The sequence below is a fragment of the Schistocerca serialis genome, chromosome 4, assembly GCF_023864345.2.
Source record: "Schistocerca serialis cubense isolate TAMUIC-IGC-003099 chromosome 4, iqSchSeri2.2, whole genome shotgun sequence".
NCBI classification, from domain to species: domain Eukaryota; kingdom Metazoa; phylum Arthropoda; class Insecta; order Orthoptera; family Acrididae; genus Schistocerca; species Schistocerca serialis.
In genome coordinates, this window is record NC_064641.1 from 365,152,289 (window position 1) to 365,172,394 (window position 20,106).

At 37.6% G+C, this 20,106-nt stretch overlaps 1 protein-coding gene across 1 annotated transcript in view; it reads right to left on the bottom strand.

The window, feature by feature from the left end:
- Positions 1-20,106, bottom strand: part of LOC126474166 (intermembrane lipid transfer protein VPS13D) — a 525,388-nt gene that overhangs the window by 154,889 nt on the left and 350,393 nt on the right. Inside the window, exons 45-48 of the mRNA XM_050101624.1 lie at positions 19,472-19,625; positions 12,835-13,036; positions 12,548-12,752; positions 10,875-11,054 (exon numbers count right to left, since the gene is read on the bottom strand). Coding sequence (XP_049957581.1) covers positions 10,875-11,054; positions 12,548-12,752; positions 12,835-13,036; positions 19,472-19,625 — 741 coding nt within the window. The remainder of the gene's footprint in view (positions 1-10,874; positions 11,055-12,547; positions 12,753-12,834; positions 13,037-19,471; positions 19,626-20,106) is intronic.

Sequence of the window (20,106 nt, forward strand, 5' to 3'; positions counted from 1 at the left end):
ATCAGAATATCCGAGGACTAAGGGGTAAGCTTAATGAGTTGCTTATTTGTGTTGAAGAATTAGAGTTGAGCAAACCAGTTGATATAATCTACATCTCTGAATATCATGTGACCACTGGTATAGATACGTTAAATGTTATGGATTCACGTTAGCTTCTATATTTCTGTAGAGAAAATACGGAGAAAGGAGGAGCTGCCATATTTGTCAGAAACTGCTTCAATTTCAAGAATATTTATATTAATAAATTTTGTTCAGAGAAGCATTTAGAAGCTTGTGCAATGGAAGTTGTATTACATAATGGAAGTTGTATTTCATAATAAGTCCTTTATAATAATAGGTGCATATACAGATCACCTTCAGGAAATTTTAACCTTTTCATAAAAAATCTGGAAGCTCTGCTGTCCCATCTGATGGTAAAAAACAATGTGGATTTATTGAAAAGCCCTGTCAGCGAACAATTATTGCAGTCAGTAACACTATCATTCAATTTAGTTCCTACTGTGAACTTTGCTACTACGATATGTAAATGCTCTGAGGCTGCTATTGATAACATCTTTGTAGACAAATCTAGGGGAAAAAGTCATGTCACAAAACCAATAGTAAATGGGCTATTTGATCATGACATGCAGCATCTTGTGTTAAATGTTGAAACTTGTCAGGATAAAAAAATCTATTAAATCTGAGTACAGCAGGATAATAAATAAGTCAAAAATTGCTCAGAGACATGAACTGGATAGATGTTTACAATACTTCTGACTCAAATGGAAAATACAAAGCATTCATTAATAAAGTTACTTTCACTTTTGAAAACTGTTTTCCTCTAAAGCTAACTCAAATCACACAGAAGTCAAAAAATAAACCGTGGATTACACAAGGAATAAAGATATCATGTGGGACAAAAAGTAGACTGTATCAACTACCTAGGAACAGCTCTGATGTTACAATTGTAATGCATTACAAAGAATATGGCAAAATACAGAAGCAAGTAATCCAGAAATCGAAGCAGCTTTATTATGAGAAAAAGGATAATTGCATCAGGCAACTAAATAAAAACTGTATGGGATATAGTGAAGACGGAGACAGGTGGGGCCAAAAAGGAAGAGGAACAGATAGCTCTCAAAATAAATGAGACATTGGTAACAAGTACAGGTAGTGTTGCAAACCCCTTAAACAAGTATTTCATTTCTGTTACTGACAGCATGGGGTTATCAGGTTCTGTGAACAGTGCAATGGAGTATCTGAGACCAGAATTTAAAAATAACTTCAGTAAAATGGAAATGACTCTCACGGCTCCCAAAGAAGTAGCATCCATCATAAAATCTTTAAAATCTAAATATTCCAGTGGGTATGAGAACATTTCCAGACTGGCTAAAATATGCTGAAGTTAAGCCTCTTTACAAGAAGGGGGATAAAGAGATACCATCAAACTATCGACCAATTTCACTTTTGCTGGCTTTCTCAAAAATATTTGAAAAGGTTGTGTTCAAGCATCCTTAAGCATCTGACTGCAAAAAATATATTGTCCAAGTCAGAGTTTGGATTTCTTAAGGGTTCTGATATAGAGAAAGATGTTTACACTTATAGTGAGAATGTACTTAATCCATTAGATAATAAATTAGAGGCTACTGGCATTTTCTGTGACCTGTCAAAAGCCTTTGACTGTGTGAACCACAGCATTCTCTTAAGTAAATTAGAATATTATGGTGTCACCAGCAATGCTGTGAAATGGTTTGAGTCTTATCTGTCTAACAGAAAACAAAGGGTGTCATTGCAAAATACCTGTGCAGTAAGCTGTCAGTCTTCATCTGACTGGGAATTAATTACATGTGGTGTTCCTTAAGGGTCCATTGCTTTTTCTTGTGTACATTAATGACCTCTCATCCGTTACATTGCCAGATGCTAAGTTTGTTTTGTTTGCAGATGATAGAAACATTGCAATAAGTAGGAAGTCAAGAACAGGTTTACAAACAGCTGCTAATCAAATTTTCACTGACATTAATAAGTGGTTTAAAGCTAATTCACTGTCACTAAACTTTGAGAAGACCCCTATCTGCAGTTCAGAACCTGTAGGAGATTTCCTTTCGGCATGTGTATAACATACAAAGACATGCAGATCGAAGAGGATGACAGTGTTAAATTTCTCAGATTACAACTTGATAATAAATTCAGTTGGAAAGGGCATATCACAGAACTGCTTAAGTGCCTAAAGAAGTCTATTTGCCGTGAGAATGATGTCAGATGTAGGAGGTATAAATATAAAAAATCCTGCATACTTTGCTTATTTTCATTCTATTACTTCAGATGGGATCATATTCTGGGCAAACTCATCAAACCGACCAAAGGTTTTTTGGGGTGCAAAAGCATGTGATAAGAATCATTTGTGTTGTAAATTCAAGAACATCGTGTAGAAACCCGTTCAGGAAACTTGGTATTCTAACCACTGCTTCTCAGTATATTTGTTCCTTAAGTGATACATTTCTATTTCCCACCAATAGCTCAATACATAGTATCAATAATATGAATAAGAACAATCTACATAAAGACCTAAAATCACTTACCTTGGCCCAAAAAGGGGTCCAATAGTCAGAAACAAACATTTTCAATAAATTGCCAGCAACCATTAAAAACTTGGTTTCAGATAAAGCATGGTTTAAACAGAGTTTGAAAGACTTTTTGATAGGCAACTCCTTCTATTTCATAGATGAATATCTCAACAGAGAGTGTTAAGCCATAATATCTGTTAGATTTCAGTTTTGACAGCACTTGGCCACAACAGTCAAGATTAGGTATTTTGTGTATGATTTATTAATAGAGCCTAACAGTGTTTCATTCTGACAGCATGTTAATTCTGTAAGTATTACCTTTTCCCATTTACTGCATTGTATTCACCTATTTCGACAATCTCCTGACATATGATCAGGGTAGTAAGTACTATATTCAAATGTTTTATGTTTTTATGTTATACTTTTTGATATGTTCCACACCCATGACAATCATCTCTCTTTTTTTAAAAAAAAAAGTCTACAGAATGAAAGCTGAATCTAATCTAATCTCAACTAATCTTATGGCGAAAGATGGCTAGGTTGTATGGAAGGGGCTTCTTTGTACAGAATGGGTGGCAGCTGTTGAAGTAGGGGTGTTGCTCGTAGTTAATAGGTTTCATATGAACAGAAGTACTGATGTAGCCATATTTGAAGTGGAGGTCAACATTGAGGAAGGTGGTTTGTTGGGTTGAGAAGGACCAGGTGCAGCAAATGGGGGACAAGGTGTTGAGGTTCTGGAGGAATGTGGACAGGGAGTCCCTATTCTCGATCCAGATCACAAAGATGTCATCAATGAATCAGAACCAGGTGAGGGGGTTTGGGATTCTGGGTGTTCAGGACGCATTGCTCTAGATGGCCCATGAATAAGTTGACATAGTACAGTGCCCATAGCTGTACACCAAGTTTGTTTATGCCTTCGAAGGAGAAGTAATTGTGGGTGAGGATATATTTGGTTGTGGTGACCAGGAAAGAGATTGTAGGGTTGGAATCCATTGTGCATTGAGGAAGGTAGTGTTCAACTGTGGCAAGGCCGTAAATGTAGGTGATACTGATATATGCCTCAGTCATCCATTTTCTCATTTAGAGGCAAGAACATGGAAAATGGCAAGGCAATGCTGCTTTAGTGTGATCTGCTAGAAGAACATTTCTGTCTACTTCTGCACATGCTGTTCGTAGTATGGTTCTTATTCCTTGAAGAAATGGAGGACTGCAGGAGATGTGCTAAGTGAAAAGTTCCACTAAAGTTCACTGTACTGATACTATTTTCACCAAGTGCACTTGAATTGAGAAAGGTCAGGCTTATTGTCATTTTTGCTGTTTCTGACACCAACTTTTTTATTGCCCAAAAAATACCTTGCCATGGCAGTACACGAGTATGCAGGTAAGACAACTATGTCGTTTAGGTTTTTCAACAGTATGATAACAGTTATCATTAAAAAACCAGAAGCCAGAATTATTTTCATGGTGATTACCTCTAAATATAATCTGGAATGTAAATGTAACTGGAATCCAGAGAGTTCTCAGATATCAAGTATCAAGCAGCATAAAAGTATAGGTTGTAAGAATGCAACAATGTAAAGAAATAAGTGGCAAGCAGTGCTGCTGGTTGCCAATGGGCAACAAAACTACGTCACACATCAATTACAGTGACAGTCGTAAGTCTCTGAATCTCTTCTTGATGCCAACATCTAGTGCTTGCCAACTGAATATGATCCAGCTGTCATAATACACACATCAAAAAAAGTTTTACATCACCCTAGTTCCCAGGACTCCTGAAGACAGACATTGACTGTGGGTATTGTATCACAGACACAGTCCCTTTGACTGTTCAGAGGTGTCACTAAACCTGTCCAAAGATGTAAACAACCATGCCTGTGCAGTGCCTATTATGCGGAGGGGGTCTGACAGCCGATCAGTTCCAGTCATTCCACCAGGAAGGAGGTACAGGCTCATGTTGTCTGTAGTTCAACCAAGCCTACATGGCCAACCGCAGTTCGATCACATCAGGAAGAGCTCTCAACAAGGGAAGAGTCCAGGCGTCTCGGATTGAACCAAAGCGATATTGTTCGGACATGGAGGAGATACAGAGAGGCAGCAACTGTCGATGACATGCTTCTCAGGCTGCCCAAGGACTACTATTGCAGTGAATGACTGCTACCTACGGATTATGGCTCGGAGGAACCCTGACAGCAATGCCACCTTGTTGAATAATGATTTTCATGCAGCCACGGGACGTCGTGTTACCACTCAAACTGTGCGCAATAGGCTGCATGATGCGCAACTTCACTCCCAATGTCCATGGTGAAGTCCATCTTTGCACCACAACACCAGGCAGCACTGTACAGATGGGCCCAACAACACGCCGAATGGACCGCTCAGGAATGGCATCACTTTCTCTTCCCTGATGGGTGTTGCATATGCCTTCAACCAGACAATCGTCGGGGACATGTTTGAAGGCAACCTGGTCAGGCTGATCGCCTTAGACACACTGTCCAGTGAGTGCAGCAACGAGGAGGTTCCCTGCTGTTTTCGGGTGGCATTATGTGGGGCTGACATACACCGCTGGTGGTCATGGAAGGCGCCACAATGGCTGTACGATACATGAATGCCATCCTCCGACCGATAGTGCAATCACATCAGCAGCATACTGGCTAGGCATTTGTCTTCATGGATGACAATTCGCGCCCCCATCATGCATGTCTTGTGAATTACTTCCTTCACAATAACAACATCGCATGACTATAGTGGCCAGCATGTTCTCCAGACACGAACCTTATCGAACATGCCTGTGATAGATTGAAAAGGGCTGTTTATGGACAACGTGACCCACTGACTGCTCTGAGGTATCTACACCGAATTGAGGAGTGGGACAATCTGGACCAACAGTACCCAGTGCCTTGATGAACTTATGGATAGTTTGCCATGACAAATACAGACATGCATTAATGCAAGACGATGTGCTACTGTGTATTAGAGATACCAGTGTGTACAGCAATCTGGGCCACTACCTCTGAAGCTCTCGCTGTATGATGGTACAGCAGGCAATGTGTGGTTTTCGTGAGCAATAAAAAGGGTGGAAATGATGTTTATGATGATCTCTATTCCAATTTTCTGTACTGGTTCTGGAACTTCCGGAACTGAGGTTATGCAAAAACTTTTCAATGTGTGTATGTTCATGTAACAGTAATACTAGCGCTACCTTTCGCTCAATCATGTCTCCTTACTACCCCATAAATGTCTGGTTCTCTTCTTTTACGTACACATCCATTACCCATGTCCAATCCTCTGCACAATCAAGAACTATGTCTTTAAATTTCCTACCAACTGAAATCTAGTACTTCATTCCTGGGACAGATGATGGATTATACCCTCACTCAAACTTATTTCTCCATGTAGAGGAAATCCATAGCACTGTGATGAGCACACAGTGGCACACTCGTATGCCAGTAGCTATGGATAGGGCTTGGATTTTTATGTAGATGGCCTGGTTGTATAATGCAATGTTAAAAACAACATACAAGAAACTGATTGTAAACATTCTGCTTCCATTGCTGTACACAGCATGCCGTGCTGGTTTCGCCACACTTCTGCCAAGTGGTTGGCAGCATGTTTATGATCAAAGTTCTGGAATGTTGTATTTAACATTATATATGACAACCAGACCATCTATTTACTGACTTCAACACAAGTCGGCAACCTGAAAATGTTCAAAGAAACAAAACCGGTCATAACACAATAAAAGTGTAAAAATACAGTTGAGGTGATTTTCATTAATTATTAACATACAAAAAGGTTAATGGGGTATTCCACTAGTATACACGAGTTTTGAACTGGACAAATTTTCCTGCTACATATTTCACATTCAAGTTCCAGTAAATTTCTTGTTAGATGGTAATGCATTTAATGGCTTGAGCAACTCATACAAAGAGCATATTTTAAGGAGAAAAGTCAATTTTTTAAAAATATGATGTAATAGGATAAATAAAAAAAAATCTACTCGTCAAGTGCCAGTCACTGCTTGAGAGTGGATTTTTTATCTATCCAGTTATATTAAAGGGCATATTTTGCCTGAATCAAGGCTAAACAAGCTACACCACCTTTTTCTCTAATACACCCCATTTCATTTGCATTCTCAGCTGGAAGTAGATACTGACTCCTGTACCTCCAAATGCAGAAAATCATCATTCCCATAGCATCCAGCCAGTGGGTTAAGCCTATGGTCATCGTTCTTAAGACAGGTAGAAAGATGACTTTAAAGCTACTGCTCAGTCACTATTTGAGATTGATGCCTTCCCTAATGATGGCTAAGCTCTCATGAGGTTACTATCTAAAGGCTTTGCTTGGCCAACAACTATCTGCAGTTTGCCTAAGATGAAGACTCAAAGAAACTCATGGTAATCAGTAATCCTTCTGGCTTGCGTGAGTACAACTACATCCTCTTTGGGGTAGCCAGTGAATCACCTTCAACAATTCTGCCAATGGTTTCATACTGTCCTAATTATTTAGATGATATTATATCTACAAGGGGGTAATGTTACTGAATCTCACAACCTTCTTTAACATACATGAGTGTGGATCATTTAGGTCATATTCTGAGTAGTAAAATCCTCAGTCCTATGAAGCAGCATATATAAGCTGCACATGAACTGTCTGCACCACTTAAATGCAAGGAGTTACACTCATTTGTTGAAAATCAAATTATTACAGGAAGTTTATTTTAATAACAAAACAAATTTAGTTTTCTTTAAACAGTCTCTCTCTCTCTCTCTCTCTCTCTCTCTCTCTCTCTCTATTCTTCTAAAATTGTGGCCTCTCTAGCTCCCTCTAGTATCATGAAGTTATTAAGTGACGTCTTAACATGCCCTCTCTCTTCCTCTAATGAGTGTTTTCCAGATGCTTCTGTCATGACCAATTCTGTGGAGAATCTGACTTCACAATAAAAGTGGCAAATTCAAATGATAGTGCAATTGTGAAAAAGTTGTCAAAACATCACAACTACATCTTAAAATCCTGCTCTTTTTTTTATTACTTATGCGTCCAGCAACCATCTTGTTATTATTGAAGCTTTGCAGTGCAGCACTGGCATTATACTCTCACAAAAATGTTGACAGCACTCAGTAACAATCTGCCTTTGCCTCAAAAACACATCATGGTGGCACAAGCTAGCTATTCACACACTGGCGAGGCACCTTTGATTATGTTTGCATTAAGAAATTCCACATCTATTTTTATGGAGTTCAGTTTCATCTTATCACTGATCACAAACCACTCTTTGTTTTAATCGCCCATGTTTTCTTAACTTGACTGACTAATGATGTGCTTCTGTATGCAGAGGCAAGTTGCTGAAAAAATTTTGTGCATAATAATGACAATATTATGACCAGGATACACTGCTACTCTCCATTTAGAGGAGATGTTAAGTCACCGACAGACACAACAAAAAGACTGCTATACATCTGGGCTTTTGGCCAAGAAGTGTTCTTCTAAAATAGAAAACACACATACATTCATGCAAGCACAACTCACACATACATGGCCATTATCTCTGGGCACTGAAGGCAGACTCTTGGGCCTCAGTGGCCAGAGGCATTAGTCATGTGGGTGTGAGTTGTGCTTGTGTGAATGTGTATGCATTTTCTACTTTGGAAGAAGCCCTTTTGGTCAAAAGCTCAAATGTATAGCATTCTTTCTGTAGTGCCTGTCTGAGACGCACCTCCTCTATATGGTACTATATTGTATACTTTTCGTCAGATTGTCTTTATTTTATCCAGTATTTTCCTTTGTTTGGTTTATCCACAATATTTTGATGACTGTATAAGTTGTTGAACTCTGATGTACACCCGAGAACACATGACTAACCACTCTCTGCTCTGTTTGATCCACACACCTTTTTGCTAGAAAGACCCAACAAGTTACAGCACTGCAAACTTTTTCGCAGAATTTATCATTACACAATCTGCTCTGAAACATAAGGTCTGCAAAATAAACTTCATAATTTTCTGATTACACTGTATCAAATTGTCCAGGTGACTCGCTGCTTCAACTGATAATGAAGTGCGCTCAAATGGATGGCCAGAGGGGCCCTTCTGTGAATTCTCCCTTCTATGGCAGTCCCGTCACAAACTGAGCTACTACCACCATACGAGCTATTTACAGGAAGGAGAGATTAAAATCCCCAACACACAAACAGATGACATCTAACGCAGACTCGGATGACAACACACAGCAACCTCCCAATGGTGCCTCAGGAATATTTTTGTGTACCTCTCATCGGCACAGCAACCACTTATCGCTGGGGTCTACCCACTGGTTACCTTCAAGGCATGAAACATTACCTGCTACTGCCAATTCTCAGTTGCATTTTTACTACTTACTCGTTTATATAACTTGCTGTATGTGAATCTGTGAGCTCATCTACTGTGTGGACTTTGGTTATATTTGGACTGCTTCAAACTTGGTGAGATCTCGGGGGTGCATTTATATGGCATTAATCAAGTTGGTGTATGAACTGACAAAAAAAGAAGTTGACATACAAAGTTGGATGTGGGTAATAGGTTGCTCATATTGTCTGACTGGGGTAGGAATTCTTTCACTGGGATGACAGTACAGTAACCACTATCTCTGAAACATGTATTGTGGGGTGTTTCCAAAAAGAAGATATCTGTAGTCCACTGCAGAGCATAATAGCCTGTAGTATGAGATGATGTGTCATGTTAGGTTCCCCACACCATACACCTTGTGGCACATACGACATTCAGAGTAAGTCCTGTTTTGGTAGCAATACAGTCAACTTATCTGGCTCAGAATCATCTGGTGTTCAAATGAAGCCCAGTACCTTTGCCGATTGTCAACCGATAAAGCTAAATGACCCAAACTGTATGGTATACATTGGGCACATTTGGCATTTTTGATAAAATACAGGTGTTTTGCAAGGCAACAGATTAAGAACATTTCCGACACACCATTCAGATAGTAGATCAATCACATTTCTTTTCCCTGAGCAATACTTTTCACCCCAAGAGAGCTATAATGCTCCCTAAATACATATCGAAATGTCTAAGATTATTTCTGGATTTCAAAAGTTGTCATTATCTACGGTTGTGTGTTTATTTTCCAGATCTGTTACTAATGGGCGAGAGTCAAAGGTATTTTGGTTGTACACTTCATTGTGCCACAAGAGAGAACAGCTATGACTTTCACTGCCACATTTGCAGATGAATCCTCAACGATGATATATAACAACATTACTGATGCACTTATACACAGTTGAATTGTGGGTAGGTTAATAAAGATGTATTTTATATAGCTCACACCACCCATAACTAAAATGTGTGCTGTCCATGTATGTTCTTCCAGGCAGGAAAAATTTAACTGCAGTATCATAAGCAACCAACTATTGCTTATAGTATTGCATTTCACACTAACATGTGTTTCATAACCAAGCGTTTTATAACTGATGATGGTGCATAAGGCACTGAAATTAGTTATTACAAAGATACTTAGCAATCGAGATAGAAAATTTTTTATATTACTAAACTGATGGTTTGTCTTTTGTCGCCTGCTTTATCGATGCAAGAATTGGGTTATTTATTCAACTTGGGTTTAACGAATGTTACAGCACAGAAGATACTTTCCCTAAGAAGTGTCATAAGATGCTTTACATCAAATGGGTTGGAAAGTCAATACAAAGACCACAATAATGGACGTGAAAACAACCTTTTCCTTTAGGGAAAATAAGCACATCACAGTAGTATAAGTAATAATCATTTAATTATTTACAAAATAGAAAATAGAAGTTATTTGAACATTTTACATGGAACATACACACATTTAGCTGAACAACCAGAGAATACTCTGAGGAAAAGGAGGAGGAGGAGGAGGAGGAGGAAAAAAACACCTATGAAACACAAGACAACTGAGATCTTTAACAAGATTCTTCTCAATACATATATAAAGCCCCACTTTGTCTCCCATTTCACATTTGATTTGCATTTGTGCAGTGTAGTATTCTGTGCTTATGTATCATATGTATAATGTTGCCTAATAATACAGACGTAATACAAAAAAAGTCTTCCCCTGATTATGGTTGAATTGTACTGAATGTCAAGATCATAATGATTTTTGTTTTTTGCTTTCATCCTGGAAGTTTCAGTGCAACAATAAATGTTTATTTACAGAGCTTAGAGAATCTGTACTGTTAATGTTTTCTTCAGTCACTACCATGCTTCCAATGACAATGAAGAAAGGTAATAGTGGACTGTCAAGGTGGTATACTGTGACAGCAAATATTCATGCTGATTATAAATATAAGGATCTGATTCTGTGACGTACCTTGTATCCTGTACCTCTTCGTACATTCACTGAAATCTGAAGATACAGTCTTCGCCCTTGGAGGTCCTGAACCCGAACACGTCCACTAAAAGAGCTACTTCCTGATGGAATTATCAATGTACCAATTCCTGGAAAATTTTCCAACCTGAAATTTATTTCCACTGCAGCCTCTGTGTCTACCTGTAAATGAAGAGATTTTGGCATCGAATATATATATGCAACACATTTTGACCTCTATAAAAGGAGCATATTTTCCTACAGCTTAATGATTTAATGAATGAACTGTTAAAAAAATTTGAAAGTGTTTTATCCTGTTCTGATACCTATATGGAAAAATTAAGGTTGCAAAAACCTCAAGCTTCCTCCATGAAGAAATATATGCAAATCTGATTTATGAACTTTGGACTGAAAACACTAAAAAGGGAAATGGAGGTTTAATGCAATTATTAGGACTTTCAAGCTTTGTAAAACACACACACATGTACACACATCAATCAAGTTTAGTGGAAAGGGGGACAAATACTATGTGAACCTTCAACATGAGTGGATCAAATCAGAATATCTCACATTGTGAACAGGTCTTACACTGAACTTTAAAAGCTACTGGCATGGACACAGGAAGCCCTTGTCAAAACTATCCAGTAATTAAAAACAATGGCAGAATGCGAGAACAAAAACCACTCAACCATTATGTTATGAATTAATTAACCAGAAACCATGAAGAAATACACACGCAAATAGATGTACCATTCAAGCTTTTATCGATCGCTATGATGGCTATTACACTCAAAACTTGCCTCAGTAACACAAATAATGATAAACACATTTTGCCTAGAATGAACACTATTACAAGAACCATTGTGTAAACTGGCTCCCTCATCACTCTAATGAAGATCACAAAAATATTATTCACACCTTTTGCTTAAAGAGGTTTAGCTTAAAATAAGGACAAAAGGATTTTCCCATACATAACCACATATGATAAAATTTGGATCCATAGTCACATACCACAATGGCAACAACCAGACCACGAGTCATAGAGAAGAAATGACTAGATCACTTCAGTAGTGCTAGTAGCAGAACAGTATATGTGGACTTCCTGTGAACACCACATTCTGTCTCAGGTAAGTAATAAACTGTAAAATATATACACACCAAGCACAAAAATAAATAAAAAAACTCTCACAACAACATAAAATAAAATATGTTTAGAAATCTAGCAATTTAGTACATCAGACTAAAGCAAAATTCATCTCAATTTTATCTGGTAGTCTGCTTAAAAGGAAGTATGGAGGTTTAAGTTATAACATATGCCTGGGTTGATGACTGCACGTTGACAGTTGAACAGCTGATCTGTTTGTAACATGTTGCAAATAGCGATTTTAAATGCACTCCCTGATGGGCTCAAACCAGACTGTAAGGGGCCACTACAGCAAGAGTACGTTCGAGATCAGCACCTGCTGCACCAGATGAAGATGACTTTGTTCATCATTAGAACAGTATGCACAAAAATAGTGTTATCCTCTTGGCAGGGGATTAATACATATGCATTCTGTTAACCACACTGCTTACATCTTAAAAATTTGAGGTTATTTAGTTTCATTGAAACTTCCTGAATATTATTCTTGAACATCAGCAACTCTTTTGAAAGTCAAAATAGCATCATCCTTTACCTGATGTAAACTAAATGACTCTGCTGGACGAACATGTCCCTCAAATTTTTGGTCTTTTGACACACTGAAGTGAAGGTCATATGGCAGTAAGTTGGTTATGCAGAGAGGGCTGAACAATGTTATAGTATGCCCTGGTTGCAACCACGTACTTCTTGCCAGTGGTTTTTCAACAGGATAATTGTCCCGATGCACTGCCACACAAAATCTGTTACAAAGAAAATTACAAGTGGTTAAGAATACCATCTACAAATACTATTCAAAATGTCATTATGTTTTTGAATACCAACCTGTAACAAAGATCTCTGCTACTGAGACACTGTCGATGTTCTGTAACAACTTCCCCTGGTTTGCTCACATGATTCCATATGATTGGACGAGTGCAATATAAGTAACGTTGATCAACAGGACGTATCCAAAGCTGTGACATGACATGAGCGAGAGGTATAGGCATGGCAGTAGATGCAGGTACTCGCAAAAACTTCACAGCTTCTGTAAAATAAAACTATTATGAAGCAGTGTGACTATACGGAAATCAATATTATTTTCGTTCCTGCATGGTGAAGAGGAACCCAATGATAAATAAATGCTATTCAAGTCTATTTGCAAAAATTGTTGTTTGTATTGTAGTTACCCACTTAACTACAAAAGACAGATAAACATTAACAACACAAAAGACTTTATTCAAATACGACTACATGAGATATATACAAAACACATGATGTTGTCACAGACAGGGACCACACTGCAGTTCTCAGATCAAAACAAACTCACTATGAGTCACACTGACTTCTCGCACTATAAATGTGTGACAAACAATATGTCACCACAGATAATAAGTAGTTAAAACATTTTGATAATATTGGACTTCTAATGAGAAGCTTGGACTTCTAATGAGATGCTAATAAGCAATGTAATTATCTGTTTTTTACTAAATTTAAGAAGCAGGAGAATAAACTACACACAATTCTCAAAGTTCTTGTCAGCAATGAAGTGGAAGTATGTGCATTACTGTTCAGTTAATATGTAGTTTGGAAAGTTAAGCACTAAATCTTGAATGATGTTTTGAACATAAATGCCTACGATCTGAATTCACAAAAGCCATACTGAGACTTCTAACAATTTCATAGTTCTATTCTACAGTCAACACATCCAAATAAGAAAAGAAATCTATCATCCAATCTGAGTTATTGTTATAACAGTCCACAATGTGAGACTGTCCTGCTCCTTGTGGTAGCCATGGGATACAAAAGAAAGCATTTCACCTCAATGATTTCTTTTATGCTCTCAATTTGTGTTTCAAGGTCTTGAGCAACTACATTTTGCATTTGGGAATTGGAAAAGTAGGAGAGAAGTATTGCCTTCCTCAGATAGAAAGCATGCATGGATAACTCTGTTGATAACCTGTATAATGATAACATCTGTGTTCTAATCCAAGTTTGGCACATAGTTGTGAACCTTTATGAGGTTTGATACAACACACACTCTGACACAAGATAAAGGAATCATTACTTATACCAAATATTGATTCTTGTCACAACAGTAAGTCAGTTTTTAACTAAATGACTTAGCTGCAGCTTAGGTCACTGGCACAATGCAATGAAGCATAATCTATTTTGATTTGGACAAGTACAATACATCTTATACTGAGGTTCTGAGTAGTGTAGATAAATGACCAGAATGGTGCAGAAATTTCAAGCAGCGGTTTACTGTTGGAGTGTGACTCGCTCACAATCAGCACACACTCGATTCTACAAATAATGTGCCACTTTTACAGACAGTGATTGATTAATTTCTCACATATATTTTTAGCAAGCTGAACCTAAGCACATACTGCTAAGTGAAAAACTCTAAATAAAATGTGAAAAAGAACAACTGAATAAAACAACAGAACATCTGAATTGGCAAACCTACTGTTCCTATCTGAAACTAAAGAAAGTAACATTCCAGTTCCATCACTTTTGTTGTACCTCTCAAACTGTATACCAAATTCCTAGATAAGATACAGAGCTCATATTAAAGATAGCTTGACGACTCGAGAAAAGCATGCATCTGCTTCAGCAAACGATTAACAATAAAAAGAAGACTGGTACCATCTACAAACTGCATCCCAGAGATGCAAATATAATTCCTTTGTAGTCCACTGAGAATGAAATGGCACTACTAATTAACAATAAAAAACAATTTAAAACCAAATGTGAATTACAACAACATAAATAACACCACATGCTCATTAAAGATAACAACAGATGTTTTAGAACTTAATAATGCTGACAAAACAGTGCTAGGTCACAAGGCTAACAAATCTATACAAAAATACAAAGGTATGGAGGAACATTAACAAATAATTTTGAAATAAACATGCTCCAGTTCATCAATAACAAACTCCAAAATGACAACACCTTAGCAGACAAAGCAGAAGAGGGTTTCACAATAATTGTTATCAATAAAGACAGATATACACAAAAGACATCTAATCTCTTTTACAAAGAGTGACATACATGAAGCCACTCTTGGAACACACACAAAAGTTCCAAGCTAAATTAATGAAATACCTGAACTATTAATAACTTCCTTTCATTAATAATGAATTAAAGACCCTGGTTGTAACAAATTCCGCAGTTCCTAAGGTCATAGTGCAGCTAAAGAATCATAGCAACAACATACCTAACAAGCCCACTGAAAATTCTACCAACGGCCATGTCATAAATTAATGAGAGGACTACATGTCACTTTAAATGAAAGTCCACTTTTAATAAATCACGGTCAACTAGAAGGCACGTAAACCATTACATAAATTCCACCCCCCCCCACACACACACACACACACACACACACACACACACACCACTGTGCTGTATTGCTTCCTTCCTCGTCATCAGTTTCACAGAAAACAGGAATGTAATTTTTATGAATTATCATTTTATGATTAGAATACTACTGCAGAATCTGAATCATTGAAACTTCATAATCCTACAATCCTACCACTGACAGAAAGAAAGAAATTAAAACTGCACATTTTCACAGCAAAGCACACCCTTTTTATTTCTCACAGTCAGTTCCATAAGAAAACTTTTACTTTGCTTTTAAGGAGATATTTAGCTTACATACATCTGAATGTTTATTAGAATATAGTGTAAAAATAAAGAACAGTCTTTATACAGTAAAATACATAACATGTACCTTAAGACACCACACTGCTTCTACCACAATGTCTTTAGGAGCAGTAAACTGCTTAAGCTCCAAAGAGAGGTTAGTGGAATTGGAAGAAAAGTCACGTAAAATCAAGAAAAGTATTAAGGTTATCAAAAGTATGGCAAAACAACAATCAGCCAACTGAATTCAAAATAAGTCTCGTTTCACCTGTGACTATGGCTACCCGCATTACAAACACGGTCAACATTTCGTCAGATGCACAGGAAAGGATGGAAGGAAGAAAGAAAGGAAGATTGGGTTTAATGTCCCATCCACATCAAGGTCATTAGGGACGGTCCAGCTCCACAGGGGACACACTTGTAGCAGACCCCAATGTTAACAGTACTTCAGGCATAGCGTGTAACTAAGAATGAGCTGGGCTGTGTTCAAAACACACCTGTCTGGTTTTAAGTAGAACTCCTGCCGGCATCACAGAATCACTTGGCACCAGCTTCCCCACATGAGGTGCTAGGACAGAGCCCAGGGGCATATACTTTGCAGACAACAGTGCCATGATCATGAGTAGTACATTGCCTACACCAACCACATACTCTCCAGGCATCGAGCAGATATCACTCTGCAATGTGTTTAGTCATCCAATGAGCTATTCTCTGTCACTTCAGTTCACTGAGCCACTGCAAGCAATTCAAATGCAGGAAGACCTCCGCAGTATACACCTCCCAATGCCAGCAGTCGTCCAATCTGGTAGACACCTCACTGCAGCCACTACTGCCTCCACTACAAGCTGCGAGATGTCAACCAAAAACTTCACATCCTCCCACCAACCTTGGACTTGGTGCTCCAAGACAGGTACTCTTGTGTGGCACTTGGACTATTAACAGTGCTCAGTATTCATCGTCACTATACAACCTAACAGACTTTGAATTTAAATCGTTAAGTGCCACTCCTTTGGATTTACGATTTATTATCCTGACCGTAGCTTGTTCAGTGACTCTGATCTTTGAGATTCCTTCAATGGAACTTCTTATCCTTCAACATAGACAGAGATTTAGTGATGTTATGGTTTATGAATTGTTAACTTGTGGTAGTGACAATGTATACTGAATTTACACAGTTCATCGGTAAGAGCAATTTAGTTGTATTCTGACAATAATATAAAAAGGATAAACAGCCACTCATCACACAGAGGAGATGATGTGTTGCAGACAGGTACAACAAGAACATTGCTACACATTTTGCTTTCAGTCAAAAGGTCTTCTTCTAAAGTAGAAAACACACAGACATTCATACAAGCACAACTCTCACAAACATGACCACTTTCTCTGGCCGCTGAGGACAGACTGCCCATAGCAACTATGCCCGATGGGAAAGCAGTCTACATGTTTGAAAGATATTTCCACCGTTTGTTTGTACAAACTTCTTTATTTTATATTATTATCATGATTTTGGCATTAAGCTGAAGTACAACAATGTTGGGTATAATTAATACATGAAAGCATAGGGAACACAACAAGCGAAAATGAATAAATTACTCTTACTGTTGTTCTCTTTATATTGTTTGAAATGAAAAATTAAAATAATTTAAATTTTGCCTATTGAAAAAGATCTGAAATAATTAATTGTTCTTGTTTCATTCTAATAGCAATTCGCTCTACCTGTCTCTCTACAGAATAGAAAAATCAATCACAAAGGCAGTCGCTGATGGCAGAGATGCACAAATGTGTGTGTGTGTAGGTTTCCCTCTTCATTCTCATTATGTCCAATTGTGTAAACAAAATGTGGAAGCAAAAGAATTCCATGAAACCACATTAAGAAGATATTCATGTTCAAATGTGAGACTTGTTTCTGATAACCACTATAAAACTTGTAACACAATATAGGTTAAAAAACTAAAGCTTGCAGTCTTCGTAAACAGAGAACAATAGGCACAAAATCTAAAGCTTGCTGCCAACAATGAGGTCACTACACCAGTGACACCTTTGGTGAGAAAATTTTTTTGTCATCTTAAGGAGCATCTTGAAGAGGAATTTTTACATCTGACATCACGTCATACCACCATAAGACTGTGCACCTAGTACGGATTACTGTATTTCATGAAGAAGTAACAACGATTCATGAGCGCCCATTATAGAGATGGCCATCTCCAAAAAATACTTTCCCACCCTTCCAAATCCTGCAAACCTATAATATAGGTGGCCATGTGTATAGTCTGTGTTTTCTGCTGTGTTGCAAGGCTGAGTTCGTGTAGGAATGCAATGCACTTCTTGCAGAAATCTGTATGAAAATCAATGTTAAAGGTCGAGATAACATCAAAGGAAACCTAAAATGTGGACACTGCATTGAGAGAATAGGACTTCTCTCATGACTAATAAAAATGAACATAAAAAGTAGGAAACATAAAATGCGGGAATGTAAAAATGTTGTTTTACTGTATAAGTATTCTATACAACTCTTTTCTAACCCTGGTACTCTCCAGCTCTGAGATGCCCAGCACACAATCAATGAAGTTATGATACACTGACGACAAAACTACAGCAATATGTCCAGTGTATTCTCCCAGACAATCAAGCCCTGATGGGAGAGTACATCTAAAAGTGGAAAATTTTCCCCTGTGTGCACAAAACAGAGGTGTCAGCTTTTCATTATAATAACAGACTTGCAAACAAAGAGTTCAACATTTGCTTGCAAAACAGATGTCCTAGCTGCAACAGTCATGATTCAGTCATGACTGCCCCTACATATTACGATGTCTAGTAATGCTTATGTTATGTTTCAAAAGAACTCAAACTAGGGTATATGCGAATCAACGCAAAGTATTACTGCCACTATAAATTCAACATGGACACAATTTCTACTTGGTGCAAGTCACATACCCTCACTTGTGATAAGCCAAAATCTTCGACAAATGACCAAGACATTCAAGATCTTTAGGATTATCAACTTCAGTCAATGTGCCTAATTCTCATCATTCTCATAATAATTTCACATCTACAACAACAGAATTTTCTCCTTAAATATCCCTGAAAGTACTTGTACATACATTATTCTCCCCCTTCAGGTGAGAATATGCCTCATACATCACTGTGGCTGCCAAGTGCTGTGATTTACAACAGTGTAAGTGATGGACATACCAACATGTGTTCATGCTGCAGAAATGAGGGACACTGATGTCACCTAAGAGTGATAGTGGTCTCGAGAAGTCAACCGTTAAAGAAATTGTTGAACAGTATCCTATAGTAATAGCTGTCTTCCTGTGGACTTCTTAATAGAAACAAAGATATGTGTGAACTATATATTAAATTTAGATCCAAAATTTTAACACACACACACACACACACACACACACACACACACACACACACACACACACACACAACCACCACCTTCCTGTAACTTTGTCTTGTATTATATACAAAAAATTTCTTGCTGTAATTGTCATGCAACTAACAAATTACCAAGTAAAGTTCCCCATCGTGAGAATCTTATATATCAAGTAATAATTAATTCTGGGAACATAAAACTCCTAACTGATGATAGCAAAGCTGTCAGTTTTGAGAACACAAGCTGATTCCTAACTAGGTCCATTTATTCTGCCTTACAAGTGTTTAAACTTCTATCACAACAATTTTTTATTAAGTTTTATATTTCCACTGTGACTATTAGTCTTGGAAGAGAAAGTAATGAACCGTTCCTTCTTGAAGGGGTGCTCTACACCAACATATGATATTCCACATAAAGAATAAGATGAAACTCTGCAAATATGTGAGTTACCTCCTGGTTCCAGTGAACTGTTTTCTAGCTTCACCTCGACTGCTTCATGAAGCTTGTTTGATAACACTAGAGCTGACCTCACAGTCACTAATTTCTTGGCAGACCCTTCTAATGTTACTTCAAACACAATCCTGGCCTCTGGTACATCCAAGTACTGAAAATTAAAACATTTTTGAGTTTACTAACTGAATGTTAGTAAGGCAATAACACACAACATACAGAAACCTTTTATCTTCTCTAGCTTTAGATAGCAACAGGTATGTAACATATTTAGAAGTAATATCAGAATGGTTACCATAAGAATTCACAATTATGACTCAGGTTTTCAGTTGCAAAGTTTTATTTTCTTTAGCAGGAATAAGAAAAATACATAGCAACTTTTGTACTTGCAGCCTGATAATTCAAAGTTTGTGCTTACAGAAACAATGAAGCACTTTTGAACTAAACATTCCTGCAATGCCAGTACAGTCAGTTTTAGTTAACAATTAGATTTGTCACGTGTAACAGAATTTTTTTATTTTTTTATTACTGCTGTGCAAAAATCTGACTTTCTGCATGTTAAACATTCTCAAGATGTCTTTGTTCCTTACATATTTGCAGTTGTTCTCCAATACGGAAATAATACCATATGTTGA